The sequence below is a fragment of the Octopus sinensis genome, linkage group LG1 (assembly GCF_006345805.1).
Source record: "Octopus sinensis linkage group LG1, ASM634580v1, whole genome shotgun sequence".
NCBI classification, from domain to species: Eukaryota; Metazoa; Mollusca; class Cephalopoda; order Octopoda; family Octopodidae; genus Octopus; species Octopus sinensis.
The window spans coordinates 43,888,418-43,912,404 of NC_042997.1; the positions used below are offsets into that span (position 1 = coordinate 43,888,418).

At 37.8% G+C, this 23,987-nt stretch overlaps 1 protein-coding gene and 1 long non-coding RNA gene across 5 annotated transcripts in view; one reads left to right on the forward strand and one right to left on the reverse strand.

The window, feature by feature from the left end:
* LOC115211821 (natural resistance-associated macrophage protein 2) overlaps positions 1-23,987 on the reverse strand; it is an 84,241-nt gene that overhangs the window by 44,590 nt on the left and 15,664 nt on the right. For 3 of the 4 annotated variants that reach the window (XM_029780532.2, XM_036500599.1, XM_029780539.2), the window contains exons 2-4: positions 15,916-16,013; positions 9,187-9,309; positions 5,372-5,537 (exon numbers count right to left, since the gene is read on the reverse strand). In XM_029780532.2, the coding sequence (XP_029636392.1) occupies positions 5,372-5,537; positions 9,187-9,309; positions 15,916-16,013 (387 nt within the window). Of the gene's footprint in view, positions 1-5,371; positions 5,538-9,186; positions 9,310-15,339; positions 15,359-15,915; positions 16,014-23,987 lie in introns of those variants that run through there. The other variant, XM_036500601.1, reaches the window with a different exon arrangement.
* LOC118762164 lies at positions 6,432-8,838 on the forward strand. The gene is made up of 3 exons (XR_004997941.1): positions 6,432-6,585; positions 6,683-6,684; positions 8,828-8,838. It is a non-coding gene; the product is annotated as an uncharacterized LOC118762164 (long non-coding RNA).

The window sequence follows — 23,987 nt, forward strand, 5'->3', positions numbered from 1 at the left end:
AATCATTGATTAAATCCATTTCCATACATTTTCATAATTTACATGCAGGAACACAAGCATAGATGTATATGCAGACAAATGCAAACATACACACATACATAAATAAATGCAAACATACACACATACATAAATAAATGCATACATACACACACACACATACATAAATAAATGCATACATAAACACACACACATACATAAATAAATGCATACATACACACACACACATACATAAATAAATGCAAACATACACACACACATACATAAATAAATGCAAACATACACACACACATACATCTTGTATCCAGAATGAAAAAGCTGAACGAATGAAAGAATTACGACATGGTATCAAAGAATTCCCAGACCAGTTCCAAAGCATGCCAACAGATGGCAGTGCAAGGCTGTGTGTGCAATTGAGAGCTAGCATTGACCTTCATGAGGCAGTGTGCCAAGTGGCATCGTTTTTACTTTGCAACTTGTGGTTCTGCAATCATGGGTATGTCTGTAGTCTGCGATTTTTGTCATGGACAGGAAGAAGAAACAAAGAGCCAACATGAAATTTTGCGTTAAACTTGGGAAGTCTGCTACCGATACAACTCTGAGACAAAGCAGCAGTCATCACTATGGAAGAGCCCTTCATCTCCATGACCAAAAAAGGCACAACTGAACCGCAGCTCAATCAACAGCATGGTCTTCATATTGTGCATCAAAAATTCATCCCCCAGGGTTAGACTTTCAATCGAGAGTTCTTCTGTGAAGTTTTGAAGAATTTGAGGGAGAACATTTAGCAAAAATAACCGGATCTCTGGAGGGTGAAGAATTGAATTCTTCACGGTGACAATGCACTCTGTCACTGAGCTCTCCTCACTTGTGAGTTTCTTGCCAAAAACAACATGGCATCACTCCTGCACCTGCCCTATTTGACAGATTTAGCACCAGCAGACTTCCATCTCTTCTCCAAGATGAAAATGCAGCTCAAAGGTTTTCTGTTTTAACACCATTCTTGAGATCAAGAGCGTTTCACAGAAGGTCCTTGACTCACAGAAAACGACTTCCAAGCCAGATTCCAAAAGTGGTAGGAATGCTGGAACCGGTGTATTGTTGCACACCATGACCATTTCAAAGGAGATGACATTAAAACTTAGGTAAATAAGATATTTTTTATTAAACATAACTAGTCTAAGAACTTTTTGATACCACTTTGTATGACAAATTCAGTGATTAATTCTAGCTATTGAGGCAGAACGGACCAAAGAATATAAAGGAAACTTTACTATCATTTTCTAAATCTATGTCCTACATTATCACAATAGCAATTAATCTGTGTTTTTAAATCATGCATGAATAAACTGTGCTTATTAACATTTTATTAATTTAATAAACAAATTTAGAACAATTAATATGCTAGACATGATGCAACAGCTTAGTAGCTCCTTTCCATTCATGTAGGAGTGATATATAAGTGGAGGCGCAATGGCCCAGTGGTTAGGGCAGTGGACTGGCAGTCGGAGGATCATGGTTTCGATTCCCAGACCAGGTGCTCTGTGTGTTTATTGAGCAAAAACACCTAAAAGCTCCACGAGGTTCCGGCAGGGGGTGGTGGTGACCCCTGTTGTACCCTTTCGCCACAACTTTCTCTCACTCTCTCTCTCCTGTTTCTTGAGTAATGCTGCGATGGACTGGTGTCCCGTCCAACTGAGGGGAACACATACACCACAGAAACCGGGAATGCGGGCCCATGCGCCTGGCTAGGCTTGAAAATGGCGACAAGAGAAGAGTAGTGATATATGTTGCCATTCTTTTATTTTCATCACTCCAAACCCCAACAGAACAGTTTAGCTTTTGGTCTTCATGTGGCAGTGATATGAGCTTCTTTCTTCTTTCTTTTCATACCACCCTTACTCTCCAGTTTAGCTACTTATCTTCATGTAGCAGTTGACACAGACACAAGCAAAGAGTCAAAAGATGTCCCATGTTTAAATGAAAAGTGTTAATTTGATAGTTCGTTTATTCATAGTAACCTGGAAATCTGTATATTCTTTCATTCTTTTATTCGTTGCAGTCATATGGCTGCAGCCATGCTGGAGCACCGCCTTGAAGGGTTTTTAATTGAACAAATCGATCCCAGGACATTTTTTAAAGCCTAGTACTTATTCTATCAGTCTGTTTTGCTGAACCACTAAGTTATGGGGATGTAAACACACCAACACCAGTTGTCAAGTGGTGATGGGGGGGACAAATACAGACACAAAGACACACACGCACACACACCACAGAATGAGATTATTTCAGTTTCCATCTACCAAAGCCACTCACAAGGCTTTGGTTGTTCCAAGGTTTATAGTAGAAGACAATTGCCCAAGGTGCCACACAGTAGGACTGATCCTAGAACTGAGACTTTTTCAGTTCTAGACACAATATTGATGTTTCGAACTTTGCACTTAAGTGGTGTTTGAAATTTTTACACAAAGCTTAATCTAATACAGCAGACATGTATATCAGGGGACAGACTTAGCTCTGACAGATTGCATTTCTCTAAGGTAATTTTTGTGTATATTTTACCATTTGACATGAAGCCCTGTCATCTCTGAGTGGATGTTCCTCTCCATGTTTGAGCAGTGGAAAATATAAAGTGTTCAGAATTTCCATTGCCAACATACACCACTGGCTTTGATCAGGGCTGGATTTATAGGGGTGCAGAAGGAGCAATTGCCCTAGGCATCTAGATATTGGAGGACCCTTCTAGGAAAGGTATATAGCACTCAATACAGGAAGCCCCCACCTCCCAGCAATCAAGCATGATGAGGCTCTCTTTCAATATACAAAGGTATCTTGCGCCTTCTTTAAAAATGTAAAGGATTCTCTTTTATGATTAATACCCATAGATTTTTGCCACTTTAGAGACACCAAATAATTCAATTAAAACACAGTTTTATACCCAGTCACAAAACACAATTCCCAAGGAAATTGTATAGGCTTTTGGGATGACAAAGAAAAGGGAAACAACAAAACACTCCTGAAACTGTATGTATGTATGCTATGTATATGTGAGTATATGTATTTGTGTAAGTATAAATGTATATAAAGATATAAAAATTGATAGAAAAATATTATTTTTATCTCTAGGTCAAACTAGGTCAAATCTTCAACGCATGATTGATCTTGACCTCGGCTTGACTAATAGCAGTTGCAGGCATGCACTCAGGCACACACACACACACACGCATGCACATGCATGCACACACACACACACACATTTCTACTTCTAAACTTGTTTCAGTGAGGATTTGAAAACTGGTTTTATTTTACGAAGCAAGTAAGGAAGAAAACTTTTGAATTTAGTTTTGATTATAGAATCCACATCTCTCAACAGCTAAAAGCATTTGTTTTCAGCTTTAGAATAATTGCATATATATATTCAAATGTTTCATTAAATCATGCAGGTCAAACAATGATGGAAAGGCTCCCTTGTTGGTTGCATTTGTTTAGTAGATATCAATGGTCAGAGTCAGTAAACTGCTTGGAAACAGGTGAAGGTTGGTGACAGGTGGGGTGTCCTACTTTAGTAAAAATCTCCCTCAGCAAATTTCACCTGACAAGCATGGAAAAGTGGACATCAAAATGATGATGATGGCCATATATATTTTCCAGCATGGAAAATGAACTGCTTTCCAACCACATGGTTCCAGGTTCAGTCCCACTTCATGGCACCTTGGGCAAGTGCCTTCTGCTATAGCTTCGGGCCAACTCAAGCCTTGTGAGAGGATTAGGCAGATGGAAACTGAAAGAAGCCTATCAGATGTGTGTGTGTGTGTGTTTGTCTCCCCCACCATCACTTGATGTGTTTACACTCCCGTAACTTAGCAGTTCAGCAAAACAGACCAATAGAATAAGTACTAGGCTTACAAAGAATGGAATAAGTCCTGGGGTCAATTTGTTTGACTGAAGGCAGTGCTCCAGCATGACTGCAGTCGAATGACTGAAACAAGTAAGAGAATAAAAGAATACACACACACACACACACACACACTCATGCAAGTGTGAAGTGTGTGCATATGTATGTGAACATCTCTCTCTGCTTGAGCAAAATGGCAATAATGCTGACAATACTTATGAGCTTTATGACTAGTCACTCTGTCATGTCAGAGATGTCTAACATAAAATCCCTTACACTTAAGAAGACAAGTAAGGAATGGCAACTGGAAGAGCATCTGGCCATAAAATCCAACTTCAAATGAATTCTAATCCAAGCAGCTAAAGATGAAAAGAGGATGAACAAACAAACATAAAAGCATAAACTATGACAGTGTAATCGGTGTCTAGTATGGAAGTACAGAAGCGCAAGAAATATAGTGAGATCATTAATAGGCTCGTAGGCGCAGGAGTGGCTGTGTGGTAAGTAGCTTGCTTACCAACCATATGGTTGCAAGTTCAGCCCCACTGCGTGGCACCTTGGACAAGTGTCTTCTACTATAGCCTCGGGCTGACCAAAGCCTTGTGAGTGGATTTGGTAGACGGAAACTGAAAGAAGCCCGTCGTATATATGTATGTATACATATGTGTGTGTGTGTGTGTGTGTGTGTGTGTGTGTGTTAGTGTTTGTCCCCCCAACATCCCTTGACAACTGATGATGGTGTGTTTACGTCCCTGTAACTGAGCAGTTTGGCAAAAGAGCCAGAAGATTATGATTGGAATGCCATTCATCAGAGATCTACTAGACTAAAAGGTGGAGGCGCAATGGCCCAGTGGTTAGGGCAGCGGACTCGCAGTCATAGGATCGCGGTTTCGATTCCCAGACCGGGCGTTGTGAGTGTTTATTGAGCGAAAACACCTAAAAAGCTCCACAAGGCTCCAGCAGGGGATGGTGGTGACCCCTGCTGTGCTCTTTCACCACAACTTTCTCTCACTCTTACTTCCTGTTTCTGTTGTACCTGTATTTCAAGGGGCCGGCCTTGTCACTCTCTGTGTCACGCTGAATATCCCTGAGAACTACGTTAAGGGTGCACGCGTCTGTGGAGTGCTCAGCCACTTACACGTTAATTTCACGAGCAGGCTGTTCCGTTGATTCGGATCAACCGGAACCCTCATCGTCGTAACCGACGGAGTGCTTCCAAAAGAAACTTAACCAAAACCAATGTGAGAAAATAAACAATACATACATTTTAACTTTACAACAATGTTGTAAACGTATGTTAGAATAGTTTGATGTCTAATGATAAATATTGTTATTAATATCATTAAACAATAATAACAAAGTAGAAGTTTAATATGAAAGTACATGCTTTTCTTTCTTTTACTACTATTTCAGATTAAATTACTTTCCGAATAAACTAAAGTCAAGAAAAGCAAGAGAACACGGTCAAATAAAACTTACCTATGATTGCAATTTCGACCATAATCCATAATATCAAACGTGGTATTCGGTGGTAATATGTGTAGCAAATCTCGGCAAGGTGCATGCCTGTGACAACTCCCAGCCTTGCAGCAAGTCGTTGCATTAACAGACCAAGTATTGTTGCTGACATCAAAACCCATAGTAACTATTTGGAAATATATACAAATATATATATAAACAAAAAAAAAGTCAAGTATTATGCAAGTGTAAGGCATAAATTTTAAAAGATAAAATAAGATATTTCCCTCCATATATACGTTAAGAATGTGATGAGAAAACTCAATGGAATTTTAGCAACTGAGCACTACCCCATATTTGATACTTTTTATCTTTTTTCATATATATATATATATTTATTACACACATGTGAGTGAGAACACTTTGAGATATTTTTGGTATCTAACATATGTCAGATACTGCGAGCGCTGCTTCTGATTGGTCAATCCATGGTGATGACCCGAGGTCACAGTGACGGCACTACTTTTGTCATTCATAAGTTACAACTAAACGTGAAGAATTTAGTTATTGGGTTAATAAAATATGGTCGTTTATTCGTGTGTAATAAATAAAATACCAAACTCATTCCTTATGGATACCGTATTTATTACAACGAGTGGCTTGTAAACGTATCTAATGAGCGAAAGCGAGTTAGATACATTTACAAGCCACTCGTTGTAATAAATACGGTATCCATAGGGAATGAGTTTGGTATTCTATCTATCTATATATATATATATATATATATATATATATCATCATCATCATTTAACGTCTGCTTTCCATGCTGGCATGGGTTGGATGATTTGATTGGGGACTGGCATGCCAGGAGGCTGCACCAGGCTCTAATCTGATCTGGCAAGATTTCTACAGCTGGATGCCCTTCCTAACACCAACCACTCCAAGAGTGTAGTGGGTGCTTTTAGATGCCACCGGCACAAGGGCCAGTTTTGCTTTACTGGCAACGGCCATGCTCAAAATGGTGTTTTTTACGTGCCACCTTGCACAGGAGTCAGTCCAGCGGGACTGGCAACAACCTCGCCCGAATATTTTGTTCATGTGCCAGTAAGGCAACGCTGGTAACGATCATGCTCAAATGGTGCTTTTCACATGCCACCGGCACAGAAGCCAGACAGCTGCTCTGGAAGTGATCCCGCTCAGATGGAGCTGTTAGTGCTCCACTGGCATGGGTGCCAGTCATCGAATTTGGTTCAATTTCGATTTCACTTGCCCCATCAGGTCTTCGCAAGCAGAGTTTAGTGTCCAATGAAGAGAGGTTGGCATAGGTGCCAGTCGTCGAATTTGGTTCGATTTCGAAATATATATATATATATACAAATTGAGATAGGGGTTGTAAATGCAACCCTCCATGGGATAACATATATCCAATATACTGCTAGTGATGTACCCAACAAAGTTAATACATAAATGTTAATGATTGCGATGCAATCAATTAATTTACTGTATTATATGGGCAAAGGTAAAATGATTTACCACAAAATAATAATACAAGAAAAGAAAATGGAGAAATACATCTAAATCAAATATCAATTACCAGATGAGTATTATCTGGTAATTGATATTTGATTTAGATGTATTTCTCCATTTTCTTATCTTGTATATATATATATATATAAATAACTTCTACAGGGAAAATGCTTGCAATGACTTCAAAGTTTCAGCTTGCTTCCTTCATTAGACAATGGTTTATTTTGGTTCTTTCTGATTTCATATAATCTTTGACAAGTTGGTTTTTCAGTAGGTGGAGTAGTGTGAATGATAGTTATGTGTAGCGTAGATAGGCAGGGAAAGTATTTGTATAGGAAGGGAAGTGACTGGAGGAGAATAGGAAAAAAGTATGTGTTTGTGGATTGATAGAAAGGTATGGTGAAGAGATTTATTTTGGTTTGATATGGAAATTTTATCGTTTAGGGTGAATTTCCTATACTATGTATTGTGAAGTGAAGAATACACAGAATCTAACATTATTATTAATAATAATAATAATAATATTAGTGATAATTAAATATTATATGTGTACTCATGGATATGGATGTATATGTACGCTCCAGTATATATATATAATTAATTGTCTATATGCTTGTACGTATGTTTAATTATGTCTTTTTATATATTTATGTACATGTATATGTGTATATATTTGCTTGTATATGTATATGTATATATATATATTAAATTGTGTATGTATCTTGTTTTATGTATATATTTATATTTTGAATATACTTTATAATCTCTGACAAAGCCTATGTATATATATATAAGTACCTCATTTTTAACTGCCTACCACCTCAATACAGTTGACATGAATAGGTACAAATTGCTTTTTTCCATAGGCTGAAACAGCTTTAAGTGATTTTAATCATTTATATTAATGTTTCTTTTAATAACTACTTGTATTCTTATCTTATATGCATTGAATTTTATACTGTATATATATATATATATATGTATGTTATTATGGTTGTCGTTTTGAAAAATAAATAAGTGAACATTCTAATATCCTAAAGCTGATAAACCAACTAATGTGTTTCTCCATTTTCTTATTTGTAATATATATATATATATATATATCGAAATCGAATTGAACCAGCCAGGATCCCTGGTCTGGTGGTACGTAAAAAGCACTATCCGACTCGTGGCCGATGCCAGCACCGCCTCGACTGGCTTCCGTGCCGGTGGCACATAAAATACACCAATCTGACCGTGGCCGTTGCCAGCCCCGCCTGGCACCTGTGCAGGTGGCACGTAAAAAGCACCCACTACTCACGGAGTGGTTGGCGTTAGGAAGGCATCCAGCTGTAGAAACATTGCCAATTAGACTGGAGCCTGGTGCAGCCTTCTGCTTCCCAGAACCCCGGTCGAACTCCAACCCATGCTAGCATGGAAACGATTAAACGACGATGATGACGATGATGATATATATATATATATATATATATTTTTTTTTTTTAAATAGGATAAAATCTTTATAAGAAATTATCAAGTAGTTAGCGTGAAAAACCTCGTAAGAGAAAAATTCTGTAAATTTTTCCAACTTTGAAAATACTTATTTATATTATATAGAGGGTACTATTATTCATAGGTACCGCACGCTAGGAGGGACTTTGCAGTCAAAACTACTAAAATAAACAAATTGTACCGAATGCAAAACTTCAAAGCGAGTCATTTAAAAACATGACTCGCTTTGAAGTTTTGCATTCGGTACAATTTATTTATTTTAGTAGTTTTGACTGCAAAAGTCCCTCCTAGCGTGCGGTACCTATGAATAATAGTACCCTCTATATAATATAAATATATAAATATATATATATATATATATATATATATACCGGAGTAAACACATAAATGTGAAACAAGGTGGAAAAAAGAGTACTCAAATACCAGTGGTAGAGTAATATGCTTTATTTAAAGCAGCAGAAAATTCAACAAAATCTGTTACTCTGAGTTTCTTGTTGCCGTTCATCAGACAGTTTTTGCTAGAATGGAACCGATATATCAATTCAATCCAGACTCTCAATTCAATCCAGAGTCTGGATTGAATTGATATATCGGTTCCATTCTAGCAAAAACTGTCTGATGAACGGCAACGAGAAACTCAGAGTAACAGATTTTGTTGAATTTTCTGCTGCTTTAAATAAAGTATATATATATATATATAATATTGATACAAAACGTAAATTTTAAAATTTAATCATGTCAAGAAGAACAAATTAAAACAACAGGTGTTTACATGCAATATTCATATACCATAAAATGCTCAATATGCAAACCATTACCTTAAATCCAGCTTTAGCACCTGACTGCAAGTCTGATTCAATATTTCCTGGGTCCAGGTAAGCAATGCTCATCAAGAAGCCAGGGCCAGTGAAAGCCCATAATTTACGAAAACTGAATTTATACTGAAACATAAAACATCAATAATATAACAATGAGAAAAAAGAATTACTTTTGATCTGTCATTTCAAAATGATGAATATTCAGTACTAGTGGCCTGGGAAAACACCTGGAGATTAATGACTGATGCATGTAGTGAAAAAAAAACAACCTCACAGTCCAGCCCATGTTGACGTGTGGTGGTTTGTGTACCTTGATGACACTGAGAGCTATGAAAACAGGGAGCAAGTCCTTGGTAGGGCTTCCAATGCTAGACAGGTTAAAGGATAGTGGCAAGACTAACATGGACCATGCTAATCAAGAAGCCAGGGCCAGTGAAAGACTAATATGGACCATGCCTTCCCAGAGGTAAAAATGGATTTGTGTAGGGCCAACACCCCTACCTAGAAAAAAGCAAATTTACAGAAGCACTGATGACAATTCAAAAGTAACAAGACCTGGAAGAATAAGGCCTTTCCTCAGGGAAACATATGGCCAGAAGGAGAGGTCCTAAAATACTAACAGAGAACTGAAAAAAGCAGGGATCTCTCTGGAGAGAAGCAGAACAAACAGCCCAGTGTTGAGAACAGTGGAGAAAAGTCATTGATATGACTTCAGTGCACAGAGAAAGTGAAGGCCTTAAGTAAGTGAAACAGTGTAAATGACCACAAGGTATATTATGTAAATGGATTGTTGTGATCAGTGAAAAGATACCACTGCTGAGAGAAGAGCTTAACTATAGAAGAGGAAGAACATATGTGTGATGGGGGACGGTTGAGGCACAGATTTATCAGATGTGGTGACAAAAGGTTGACAGTGAATACAATATGTCATACTATAAGATTTGGCCAATTTACACCAGTATGGAAAAATGAAAGTTAAAATAAAGATCATGATAATGATAATGATGGCAGTAACACCACCTCAGGCAGTTATGACTTACTGGTTCCCCTAACGATATTATATGCTTTTGTATATCAACCATTCAGTTCTATTCATATACAACTCTTACTGTCTTCAAGTTCTCGTACAGGAAGGTGTACGTCTATGTATATATCTAATGTAATATCCAGTCTTCTGTAATAACTATGATACGTGATAAATGATGAACAGCCGAAACAAGAAGCTCAACACATTGGTCTTCACTTATCTTCATAAAATTCCATGTAGCTATGTGGGTAAGAAGCTTCCTTATCAACAATATGGTCTTGGGTTCAGTCACAGTGCATGGCAATTTGGGCTAGTGTCTTCTACAATATCCCCTATGTTATGTGAACGGAATTGGTAGACAGACACTGAAAGAAGCATGTTGTATGTATATGTATGCATATGGACAAAGTTTTGGGACTTCCAGCTTGTGAATATCCTACATATAATTGCCCATGAGAGAAGCAAGGTTAATTCCAACAACGTTGAGAGATTGTGCTTGAGATTTGTTTATGGACATAGCAAAACTTCTGGAGCCGTTTAAATTCATAGGAGAGGTCAGATGGGATTATGGGATCCGTGGAATGAAGACATCGTCACCCTTATATTTCCCAAGAGAAATGAATTTTGGTGGTAAGGACTAAACTTTATGTTTCATTAACGCAATTAAAAAGCATTTATCTTTAAAAAAAAAGAGGTGGGGGTCATAGACGCATGACAGAATTATTCAATATCATGTTTGCTTCTATCAGAACTGTTTACCTTTAAAGTGAAAAAACAAAATCAACAGAAATGACAGGTACGTAAAATATATTTCTGTTTTTGAAAAAAAGTTTTAAAATTAGTGACCCCTGCTAGAACTTTCCCTGAGTAATGAAGAACCTACATGCCAAATTTGGTACAGATTGATCCAGCAGTTTAGCCTTGCATAGAGGAAACACACACACACACAGTGAATTTTATAGATGCCATGCTTATGCAGAGCAGGTAGAAAAAGAGGTATATCACTCTAACAATGGATAAATTAATGTGGGTCACTCATTATCTATTTCGACTTTTCATGGCATAGAAAAGATTAAGAGTGAAGTGGGGAACACATAGATCTGTGTTACTCCTTAACAGAACAATAGGTCATATGCCTAGGGGAAAATTGTAGATTCAATTTCGAATCTGAGGTAGGACCAATATCCAAGTAGAGATAGTCACATCAGATTTAAATATGAAATATCAAGTATACTCTAGCTAATGTGAAGGCACGTGGCTCAGTGGTTAGAGCGTCGAGCTTACGATCGTGAGGTTGTGAGCTCGAATCCCAGACCGGGTTGCGTGTTGTGTTCTTGGGCAAGACACTTTATTTCACGTTGCTCCAGTTCACTCAGCTATAGAAATGAGTTGCGATGTCACAGGTGCCAAGCTGTATCGGCCCTTGCCTTTCTCTTGGACAACATCAGTGACGTGGAGAGGGGAGGCCGGTATGCATGGGCGACTGCTGGTCTTCCATAAAACAACCTTGCCCAGACTTGTACATCAGAGGGTAACTCTCTAGGTGCAAACCCATGGTCAGTGTCTGACTGAGGGGGGTTACCACCATGACTCTAGCTAATATTATTAGGTCCATTCCATGAACAATTATTTGAATAACTCATGTTGATAACTCATGTTTGGCTGTGCACAGAGGAAACACACACACACAGAGTAAGAATAAAAGTGAAACAATTAGCAAAAGAATAAAAGCGAAACAAAATTATAGTCTTCCGAACAATTATTTGAGTAACTCAAATCGATGTCTCAAACTTATGACATGGGAATATTGAACTTCAAAAGTTATAAAGTTTATCTTATAAATTAAAAGATATCTTACAGTGTATAAGTGTGTGTCTGTATGAAGACCTTTTGCTATTTAGAAACCTTACTGTTTCTTTTTGTTCAAACCTCGTTTCATTATCACAATTAAAAAGCATTTCAGAACCGTTTACCATTAAAGCGATAAAACAAAACTGACATAATTTCCAGACAGCCAAATTTGGTACAGATTGATGCTGCAGTCTGGCCGTGCATAGAGGAAACAAACACACACACAGTAAGAATAGAAGTGAAACAATTAGTGAAAGAAGAAAAATGAAATAATATTATAGTCTTATGAAAAGTGAAAGAATAAAAGTGAAACTATTATACCACTGTAAAAAAAAATCGGAAGGTTCATACAGGGTGAGCTACAGCCTCCTACATGGACAAGGGCTAAAATCTGAGCCCCCTGTAACCTTCCCTGAGTAATGAAAAACCTTCATGCCAAATTTGGTATTGTACCACTGAAAAATAAAAAATGGAAGGGTCGTATAGAGGGGGGGCTACAGTCCCCTATATGGGAAAGGGCCAAAATTTGACCCCACTAGAACTTTTCCCGAGTAACGAAAAACTTTCATGCCAAATTTGGTACAGATTGAGCAGTTTGGCTGTGCATAGAGGAAACACACACACACACACTGAATTTTATATATATAGATATATATCTTTTATCTTTCCCTTGTTTCAGTCATTAGACTGCAGCCATGCTGGGGCATCACCTTCAAGAATTTTTTGTCGAATGAACCAACATCAGAACTTCTTTCGTTTTGTTTTTTTAAGCCTGTTACTTTATCAGTCACTTTACCGAACCGCTAAATTACAGGGAGGCAAGCAGTGGGGAGAGACAAATACACACACACACACACATATACAACGGGCTTCTTTCAGTTTCCATCTGCCAAATCCATTCACAAGGTTTTGGTTAGCCTGAAATCCTCATCATCATTTCAATATCCATTTTCCATGCTTTCTTGCATGGGTCACATGGTATACCTTAAATTTAACTGGAGGAATCTCAAAGTTATTAGCTTGAATTTTGCTTCAGAACTCTACCCACGTTTTTATATATAAAAATTCGATTCAGAGATTTGATCACTGACTATTTGGTGCTTCTAAGACAGATGAAATCATATCGGTTGTAATACAGGACATATTATAAAGAAGAAACATATCATCAAAAGGATTTTGTATGATGGTCGAAATGATATGAATATTGATGTAAACTGCCCTAATATTAAGAAATAGATCCAAATGCATTGATTAGATAATCACTTAAGCTGCATAACTAGCAGGTGGAATAACAATTGTTATGTTAAATTTGCAGAGAAATATCAAAGAGAAGAGTGTGTGGGTGGGTGAGAGATGGAACTGCAAAGATCAATTTCAAATCATACTGGTGGATTTTATAGTTAAAAAAAAAAAAGAGCTGGCTCACAGAAACCTTTCTTCCTGTTTCTCAATGCCAGCTGCAATAGTGGAGTTAACAGCATGGGATAAAGATCGCAATCTGCTCTCATGACTTGCTGAAAGTAGTTAAATTTTTTTTACCTAGCTGATATGATCAATACTGCGGCTGGTGCTAGATACAGCCTAATGGCTCAGGATTGGAAGTGAGTGGGAGAAGACCCAAGAAGCAATTTATTTCTCATGTGAAAGGCATATATGAGAAGTGTAATGTTCTCATCATCGCTATGGATAGGAAGCACTCCGTCGGTTACGACGACGAGGGTTCCGCTTGATCCGAATCAACGGAACAGCCTGCTCGTGAAATTAATGTGTAAGTGGCTGAGCACTCCACAGACACATGTACCCTTAACGTAGTTCTCGGGGATATTCAGCGTGACACAGAGAGTGACAAGGCCGGCCCTTTGAAATACAGGTACAACAGAAACAGGAAGTAAGAGTGAGAGAAAGTTGTGGTGAAAGAGTACAGTAGGGATCACCACCATCCCCTGCCGGAGCCTCGTGGAGCTTTTTAGGTGTTTTCGCTCAATAAACACTCACAACGCCCGGTCTGGGAATCGAAACTGCAATCCTACGACCGCGAGTCCGCTGCCCTAACCACTGGGCCATTGTGCCTCCCATCATTGCTATAAAAGCCTATTGTCTCTGAAGGTTGTAGATGCAGAGAATAAGGTGGAACATTCCAGATTCATCTTTCTAGTATATTTGAACTGAAATCCTACATGATGCTGCATCATCACGATGCATTCCAATTGGAAAATAATCTGGTGATGCCAGTCCCTATTTCAGTTCTTTTATTTATTTATTTATTTTTACTGGTTTCAGTCATCTGACAGCACCCATGCTGGAGCACCACCTTAAGGGGTTTTTAGTCAAAGAAATCAACCTCAGGACTTATTCTATCAGTGTCTCATGCCAAACCGCTAAGTTACGGGGACATAAACACACCAAGATCAATTGTCAAGTGACGGTGTGGGGAGACAAACACAAACACATAATATATATATATATATATATATATATATATAATAGATGAGTACAGCGAAAATTTAGATTTAGATGAATATGGTACTTAAGTTGAGGCACCAAAATTTAGTACGGAATTATCCATACAATTTCAAAATGGGGTGATTAAAATCAAAATAAGCAACAAGGATATCCAGAGGTAATGCAGTACGATCGTTTCATGCAACTCCATTTAATTGAACAATGCAATCATTACATCAATTGAAAATGCAGAGCCATCTTCAGCTGCACAAAGATATAGAATTTAATTAAATCAGAACAGATGGACAGATTAGTATAATCATACCTAAAAATGGAGATTTTAGTATAGCAGTCAATTTCAGCCAACAGGATAACATGGTATGATAAGCCTCATAACGGCTTAAAAAAGGAAGACGAATGTCAAGTGAGGCAGTGGGCATAAGGATTCTGAGTTGCTAAGAAACAAAACACTTAGCCCAGTAGTCATAATGACTGAGAAATTGAACAAGTAATCTTCAGATGCAGCTGACAGAATGAGAAGCTTGACAGGACATTGTTAATGGTTCAACATCTTCACAGCAACCAGCGAATTAAAATTTGAAATAAAAATATTAAAAGAGAAAGTGAGAGACTTTGCAAATGAAAATGAAATACTCTGCAGTGAATGCAATGAATATTTAAATTTGTGAGAAATTGGAGTTAAAAAATTCAATAGACTTGAGAAATCAAAAATCAAAGGAAATTTCTTAGAACATGAATTCATAAAAATATTTCCGGACAGTCAACTCTTTGATAATTGCTTTCTTTTAGAACTTTTAGTAATTGGTACACACCTAATTAATAAGCAGCTTTCTCCATTATAGAATAGATTCCCGGCTGAATTCGGACCCACAATCCTGAAATTTTAGATTCCCAAGTTTACATTACTGCGATTGTTGATCGTGATTTTTTGCAACAAATCTTTTTGTACAATAACAATTTTTATAATCTAAAGGCTGACTCCCTGATTAAATTAAAAGCATTCCAAGCCGAATCTGGACTTGCAATCCTGAAGTTTTGGATTCCCAAGTTTTCAATACTGCGACTGTTCCCAGTGATTTTTTTTTTTACGTGACCTTTTGCGATGAATTTTTTTGTACAATAACAATTTTTATAATCTAAAGGCTGACTCTGTGAGTAAATTAAAAACATTCCTGGCCAAATCTGGACCTGCAATCCTGAAATTTTGGATTCCCAAGTTTTCATTACTCTGATTGTTTTTGGTGATTTTTTACGTGATTTTTAGCAACAAACTTTTTTGTACGATAACAATTTTTATAACTTGGAAATGAATTTTGGAAATAATTGAAATTAATTGCAAAATCCAGCAGGTAAAAAAGTAAAAGTTGAATCACTAAAAATGAACTTACATCCTCTGTTTCTGGTATTTGTATTTTCTGTTCAAAATATGTAGATCTCGTAGGAGTATTATTTCTCGTATCATCATGTGTATTTTCCTCGTCATTATCTTGAAATAAAAAAAAAAATCAAGAAATTTCATTAAAAAAAAGTCAAATTTGGGATCCAGTTCAAAAACAAAGGTTTTACAGTTTATTTTGTAGTATTCAAATTTCTAAGACAAAGCACCAATTAGTGTATGTGCATGTATTTGCAGGTGGAATATGGTAACAATGCATGTGTGCAATTACCTCTGGCCACATGTAAATTGTCCAAATGTACAAAACAATAAAAAACACAAGTTCTACCCAGAGGATTTGAACTCTAGAGTTACAAATTAGTAGCTCAATGCTCTATAAACTCCATCACTTCATTTCTATATCAGTTCAGTGAAACCTGAGCTATTTACCAATTCATAAGTCCTCTTAGGAAAACATTTACATTTTGAGAGTAGAGTTGTTAGTGATACAAACAGTATGAGGACAGAGTAAAGAAATTCTAGTGAAGTTGAATAAAATGACACAGAATTAAGGTGAGATGGATTGCAGAGAACCCAAACCCATACAAGAGCAAAAACTATTAAGTGTTAAAATGACGATGACACTCATCATCAGGAGTAGCAAAGAGACAAAAATAGTAAAACTCCAAAATCTTCCTAATTCTGGCACAAGGCCAACAATTTTGAGAGAAGGGGTTAATCGATTACATCATCCGCAGTGCACAACTAGTACTTATTTTATCAACCCAAAATTATGAAAAGCCAAGCCTAACAGTGTCCATTTTCCTAAGAATACTTAGTTTCATTCCTTTACATTTTAAGTTCAAATCTATTCCCTTCAACTCTATCTTTCATTCTTCTGGGATAAAATAGGTACAAGAATTGGGATTGTGTGGGTAAAATAAATGAAAAATAACAGGCAATGACAGTACAGTTCAATAGATGCTACATATGTTTCAATAGCATTGCAGTTTATTCACAATCAGTGTATTACATAGTCCAAAATCACCAGCCATTTCTTCAGGCATTTTGAACCATCAGGAAAAGAAATCAGTTTCATTTTCCTCATGGCTTGCAAATGCTTGAAGAAATGGCTAATGATATTAGCTTATGTATTAAAGGTTGTGAATAAATTGCCATGTTATTCGTTTCTTTGTTTCAGTCATTTGACTGCGGCCATGCTGGAGCAACACTTTTAGTCAAGCAAATCGACCCCAGGACTTATTCTTTGTAAGCCTAGTACTTATTCTATCAGTTTCTTTTGCCGAACTGTTAAGTTACAGGGATGTAAACACACCAGCATCGGTTGTCAAGCGATGTTGGAGGGACAAACACAGACGCCCCACACACACACACACACACACACACACACACATACATACATACACGACGGGCTTCTTTCAGTTTCCATCTACCAAATCCACTCCCAAGGCTTTGGTCGGCCCGAGGCTATAGTAGAAGACACTTGCCCAAGGTGCCATGCAGTGGGACTGAACCCGGAACCATGTGGTTGGCAAGCAAGCTACTTACCACAGCCACTCAGCATTTTTTGAATTGCCATTGTCCATCATCATAAATCATATTTCTTCACCTGTGACATATGAAGCTGATGTTGCTACAGGGATTGGAATTGTGAACTACCTCATATCATTAAGCAATTGTAATTACCCTAATTAATCTTGTGATTGGACAATAAAACAGAACATTAATCTATTAGCATTCCAGCAGTGTACACCACCAGTAAACTGCATGCTAGACACTACCAAGCTGATAACCATGAGTAGTAAGATTCAAACCAAAGGATGGAAGACATGGGATGAAGTATCGAAAAACGACCTCAGGACACTGAACTTTTCAGGCGAAATGACAAAGGATTGGGATGCCAGTCAGAGTTACAAAAATAAAAACTTATTTAGAACTAGCAGTATCGCCCGGCGTTGCTCGGGTTTGTAAGGGAAATAACTATTTAAGCATTTTTAGAGATGTAAAGTATAATAGCCATCTCAATATGGCTAACCACAAAGGGGGGGTGTTACTGTAGCTTTTTACGTTCTGAGATTTAATAATAAATTTTTAGAGAGTTACTTCCCTTATATATGCCAAAAATGCATTAAAAATGGGAAAAATTGATGGTAATTTTTTTTTTTAATCGTAGACTCATCCTAGACGCGCGCTAATACCCAGAAGGGCTTGATATGAATCACGACTATAAGATACCCAGTTTTGGTTAAACTGCACCGCAAAATGTGGGAGTAGTCAGGAATCTAAATCAGAGGAGACAGACAGCACACAACCTCTCTTTTATATATAAAGATAATAATGCAGTAAAACTAGACTTCCAAATGTTCCAAAAGAAAATTATGGAAGACATACCCAGAGTGAAAGGTAGACTGTATGATGCTTGTGTGCAAACAGCTATAACAGTAAAAAAAATGAGCTGTGACTGCAGAGGACATACGTAGGCTTGAAAGAAATGAAGCTAGTATGCTTCGCTTGATATGCAATGTCAGTGTGTATGTGTACAACAGAGTGTAAACATCATGAGAGAAAAGTTGAGCATAAAAGGCATCAACTGTGGTGTGCAAGAGAGACAACTGCACTGGTATGGTAATGTGATGCATATGGACAAGGACAGCCGTGTAAAGAAGCGTCGATCTCTAACTGTGAAGGGGACCTGTGGAAGAGATAGACCCAGGAAGACATGGGATGAGGTGGTGAAGCATGGGCCTCATGGAGGCAATGACTAGTGACCAAGACCTTTGGGGATATGCTGTGCTTGAGAAGTCCCGTCAAGGCAAGTGAAATTGTAGGCAAGGAAGATACTAGTGGCATGTAATTGGCACCTGTGCCAATAGCACGTAAGAAGCACCTTTCAAGCCTTGGGCCTCACAGAGGTAATGACAAATGACCAAGACCTTTGACAATATGCTGTGCTTGAGTAGAAGACCCATCAAACCAAGTGAAATCATAATCATGGCAGATACTGGTGTATACTCTCAGAGTGGTTAGTGTTAGGAAGGGCATCCAGCCAAATCAGACTGGGGTCAGGTGTAGTCCCTCAGCTTACCAGCCCTGGTCAAACCGTCCAACCCATGTCGGTATGGTCATGATGATGTGCCAGAAAGTTGTAAAAAAACAAAACTTCATATCCCCCTTGATTATGGTTCTCCCACATACATATTAACCCTTTTTGTTACCATATTTCTGATGAAATATACTGCTTTTGCCTCAATTAATTTAGAAATTAATGAAGAATTTAGTAAAATAAGATAATGTTTGGAATATAGATTAACATATTTTGATGGAAAATTTCAAATGAAGGAGCAGTCAGAGGTGAGATGATACCAAAAGGGTCAATGTCTTTGGTAATAACTATTATCTCATTATCTTCTTTGTTCTTGTCTTCAAAAACCAAAGTTTTGAGTGTAACAATGGACATAATAATTTTACAAAGTAAGTGTAAATTAAAAGATATTAAAGTTAGCATCCCTGGGGTAAGATTTAGATGGCATGGTTATATATTAAAAACAGATAAAAGATAACTCGATTAATTCCAGTACTATGGGGTGGTAACCTAAATAAATAGGCTAAAGAGGTTTGATGTGAAAGTTCAGAGTTAACAAATGACAGCTGATTCTAAAGAAATTGCCACATGCAGAATAAACTATAGAGAGAAATACGCTTTATAATATTTCCCAAACCATTTTATAATGGAAAGAAGAAAAAAGTGAAATAACTGAATATCTTTTAATCATCACTTATACATCATTGTTTTTACACCCAACCTTTCATACTGGGTTGAGTCAGAGGGTATATTTTGATGCAGGGATTTATAGCAGGATGCTGTTCCTGATACACCCACCTTTAGTTGTCTCTTATGACAAACATAGACAAAATGTATTTATCCTAAGAAACAGGATACAGACTGTTCACTGAAGACCAGAATATACGTAATGAAAACTGGAATACAGTTAATAAACAGGAATACATATGGATATCATATGAAGCAACTCTTAACTATATCTTTGAGGAATTTAAAAAGGACAAAAACTACCTGATATATGATAATCACATGTAGAGTTGGTTTCAAGGATCACATGTAGATATGCAATCAGTCTATTGGTTTAAAAGTCACAAAAAAATCAACTTTTCAACTAAATAACATGTAAACAAAGCAACATCTTATCTCAAGGATTACAAAGCAGGTATCATGTTTACAGCCTCAGAATCACAAGTTTATATCATATCTTAGGCTTAACACTGTGTCTTTGGTCAAAAGAAAACTGAATATTAGCAGGATGTAAAAGCTAGAGCTAAGACTGCCTTCATTTCCTTAACCTTTCAGTGTTTAAACTGGCCATATCTGGCTCAAATACTCCAGCTGCTGGCTAGATTCAACCTCTTACACCTACCCTACAATGTCATCCTAAAACTAAACAAATACACCACTGAAGTTGCAAAGCTACAAGATTATGTATGATTAATTCAAAACAATCATCATCATCATTTAGCATCCGTTTTCCATGCTAGCATGGGTTGGACGGTTTAACTGGGGTCTGTGAAGCCGGAAGGCTTCATCAGGCCCAGTCAGATTTGGCAGTGTTTCTACGGCTGGATGCCCTTCCTAACGCCAACCACTCCGTGAGTGTAGTGGGTGCTTTTTACATGCCACCCGCACAGGTACCAGGCGAGGCTGGCAACGGACAAGAGCAGATGGTGCTTTTACATGCTACCGGCACGGTGGCCAGGCGAGAATAAAAAAGCATTACATTTGACAGAGTAATCTGAATATTTAAAACCATGTCAGTGGTTCTCATTCGTCTTTTGCCTATGGAACCCTTTGATTCCTATTTTACTTGGGTGAACCCTTATAACCATTTGATGCTTACAAGAATCTTACATTTTTATGATTGAATATTATTAGAAAGTGTATTTTTAGAAGCCTAAGCAATTATAGCACACAAATTTTGACACAAAATTTTATTATGGACCCCCTGAGGCATATGGACCTTCAGAGGCATATAGACCTTCAGAGGCATATAGACCTCAGGGGCTACATGGACTCCTATTCAGAGCCACTGTTTTACATTAACCCTTTAGCATTCAGAATACTTTCTCATATGTAATGCTTATTCATTCATATTGTTTTTAATTAATTATGAATTATTTCATAGTTTTGAGATTTCAATGATAGGGTTGCTTATTTTTAGAGTGACATTGAAGGGTAGGTGTGATAAGTTAAAATCTGGATGGTTTGAACATAAAACAAGGTGTTATGGGTTAGGGTTAGTTTCAATGCTAAAGGGTTGAAGTACACTTGTCTCAAACATTCATAATTTGTTCCTATTCTTTGCCACTCCTCAGTGCTTTCCCATGGATGGAAGCACTCCGTCGGTTACGACGACGAGGGTTCCGGTTGATCCGAATCAACGGAACAGCCTGCTCGTGAAATTAACGTGTAAGTGGCTGAGCACTCCACAGACACGTGTACCCTTAACGTAGTTCTCGGGGATATTCAGCATGACACAGAGCGTAACAAGGCTGGCCCTTTGAAATACAGGTACAACAGAAACAGGAAGTAAGAGTGAGAGAAAGTTGTGGTGAAAGAGTACAGCAGGGATCACCACCATCCCCTGCCGGAGCCTCGTGGAGCTTTTAGGTGTTTTCGCTCAATAAACACTCACAATGCCTGGTCTGGGAACCGAAACCGCGATCCTACGACCGCGAGTCCGCTGCCCTAACCACTGGGCCATTGCGCCTCCACTGTGCTTTCCCATATTACCCATGGATAGAGATTTTTTTTGTTTCTACTTTTTTTACATCTTTATTTTACTGGGGATAGTGAACTGGTAGAGTTGTTAGAGAATTGGACAGAATGCCTCACAGTATTTTTTATGACTCTCTATACACTGAGTTCAAATCCCACCAAGGCAGCTTTGTCTTTCGTCCTTTCAGGGTCAATAAAAATGTACCAATCTAGGTCAGTGGATTGATAGAACTATTAGAGGGTTAGCTAAGATGCCTTGCAATGTTTGTTCTAGTTCTATTGGGTTGTCTGGAAAGTTTGTGCTGATTTATAGTAACTTATCTTTCGACTTATTTTAGAACATGGTTGAGTCCATAAAATAGGATTTGACTACACCTCCATTTAGAGCACAGTTTAAGCTATCTTTTCATGGAATAAGGTTTATGTTCCTATAACCTGTGTTAATTCTGTAACCCTTTAAAATGGAAGATAACAAAGTTCATTTTCGGCACTTGACGCTTTAGGAACCAGACAAAAATTGCTGCAGCTCGGCTGGGATGTGTTACCCCACCCTCCATATCCACCAGATATTTCTCCTTTGGATTTCCACTTATTCAGGTCTCTGCAGAATAGTCTTAATGGTAAAAATTTCAATTCCTCGGATGACGTAAAAAAGATACCTTGATGAATTCTTTGCCATGAAACCACCTCAATTCTGGGAAGAGGGTATTTTCAAGTTAAAGGAAAGATGGAGATGCATTGTGCAACAAAATGGTTCATATTTGGTTGATTAAAAATGTAATGGCAAGTATTTATTGACCTTTTTCTTTCCTTTAAAAATCGGCACAAACTTTCCGGACAGCAACTCCTATCATGACACTGGTGCCCAACTGTATCAATCCAAGTTGGCAGCCTTTCCATTGGATAAACATCAGTGATGTGGAGAGAAGACTTATATGCATGGGTAACAGCCAGTCTCTCTCAGTCTTCTGTTACCACTCAATACCTTAGCAGAAGGAGATGAGCCCACGAACTTCAAAGGGTCCCTGAGACCAGTGAGCAATGTGGGTGACATTGTTTTTGAACAACTGCAAGCCAATGTCTAAAGACAAAACAGAGGCAATGAAAAGAGCATTCTGATGAGGAAGGTTAGGTCTAGTGGTTAGTGCAGGGCATTAGAATGCCGACAAAATATGTATAATGAGAGTGAATGGGCCTGAGTGGAGATGATATGAGACTAATTAGCTCTGAAGAGCGAATAGAAAAAGCAGTCTGAAGAGATTTCACATTTGTGAGCCAGAGGTTAGAGTGTGTAAGGTGAGTAGTGACTCAGTAGAGAAAACAATGTGTTGCTTCTCTACAGCAAGGCACCAGTTCCTGTCCCTCTATCATACTTTAATTTGTCAACAGCTGGTATAAAGCCACCTCCCTCTTTACTACATCCCCACCCAATTGAGAGATACGGCTGCTATCTCTAGCAAAATCACGCAAGCACATAAGGGCCTCATTATCAGCATTTTTTTGCTCCAGGTGAGCCATCTATTGTATCATTCCCTACCACTCCTCCTCGTCAACTACTTCAACTGTAAGAGACTCCAAGTAAGGCGAAAAAGCCGTGTACATGTTTTAATATTACATATAATACACTTTTTTAAAAATTATATATCACAATTGGTATACAATAACATAGTTACAGGTTTTCAACAACTCAGGTGCATTTCTGGTGGCAAAAAGCGACAAGGGAGTGTCTGTAAATCCGATCAAGCAAATATCTCAAGGGATTTTGTTTGTAAAGCACTTGTTTCTGGTTTTGCCGTCGCTACAGAAACATTTGAGTTCAGAACATAGATCAACAAAAATAAAAGATGTAAAGTACATTCGTCTGACACTCTATTTCCGTCACTCCATGCATAATTTCTTCAAATAAGTTTTAGACCCAATATGCAAGACCGTCATATTAACCTTACAGGCACCCGAGTAAATCACTACACCGGACCCTATAGGATTTATTTACTGACAGCGAGCCGCAGCACACAGGTAAGATGTGGGGGCCCCTAGACAACTGCCTAGTGTACTCAAGGTTTAAGACAGCATTGCCAATATGTAAGGAATTTTTTGGTTATCTAACCGCAGTAGGGACGGGTGAATAGCAATTCATTTACTGGAGTTTGGACACAAGGTTAGACACGAAATCATAGTGAACCATGCAAACACACATGAACACAAAATATTCATTTACATACGCAGAATATAGAGGAACTGAGAATGTGATATTCATAATCTTCTCACGAGCGTGAGAT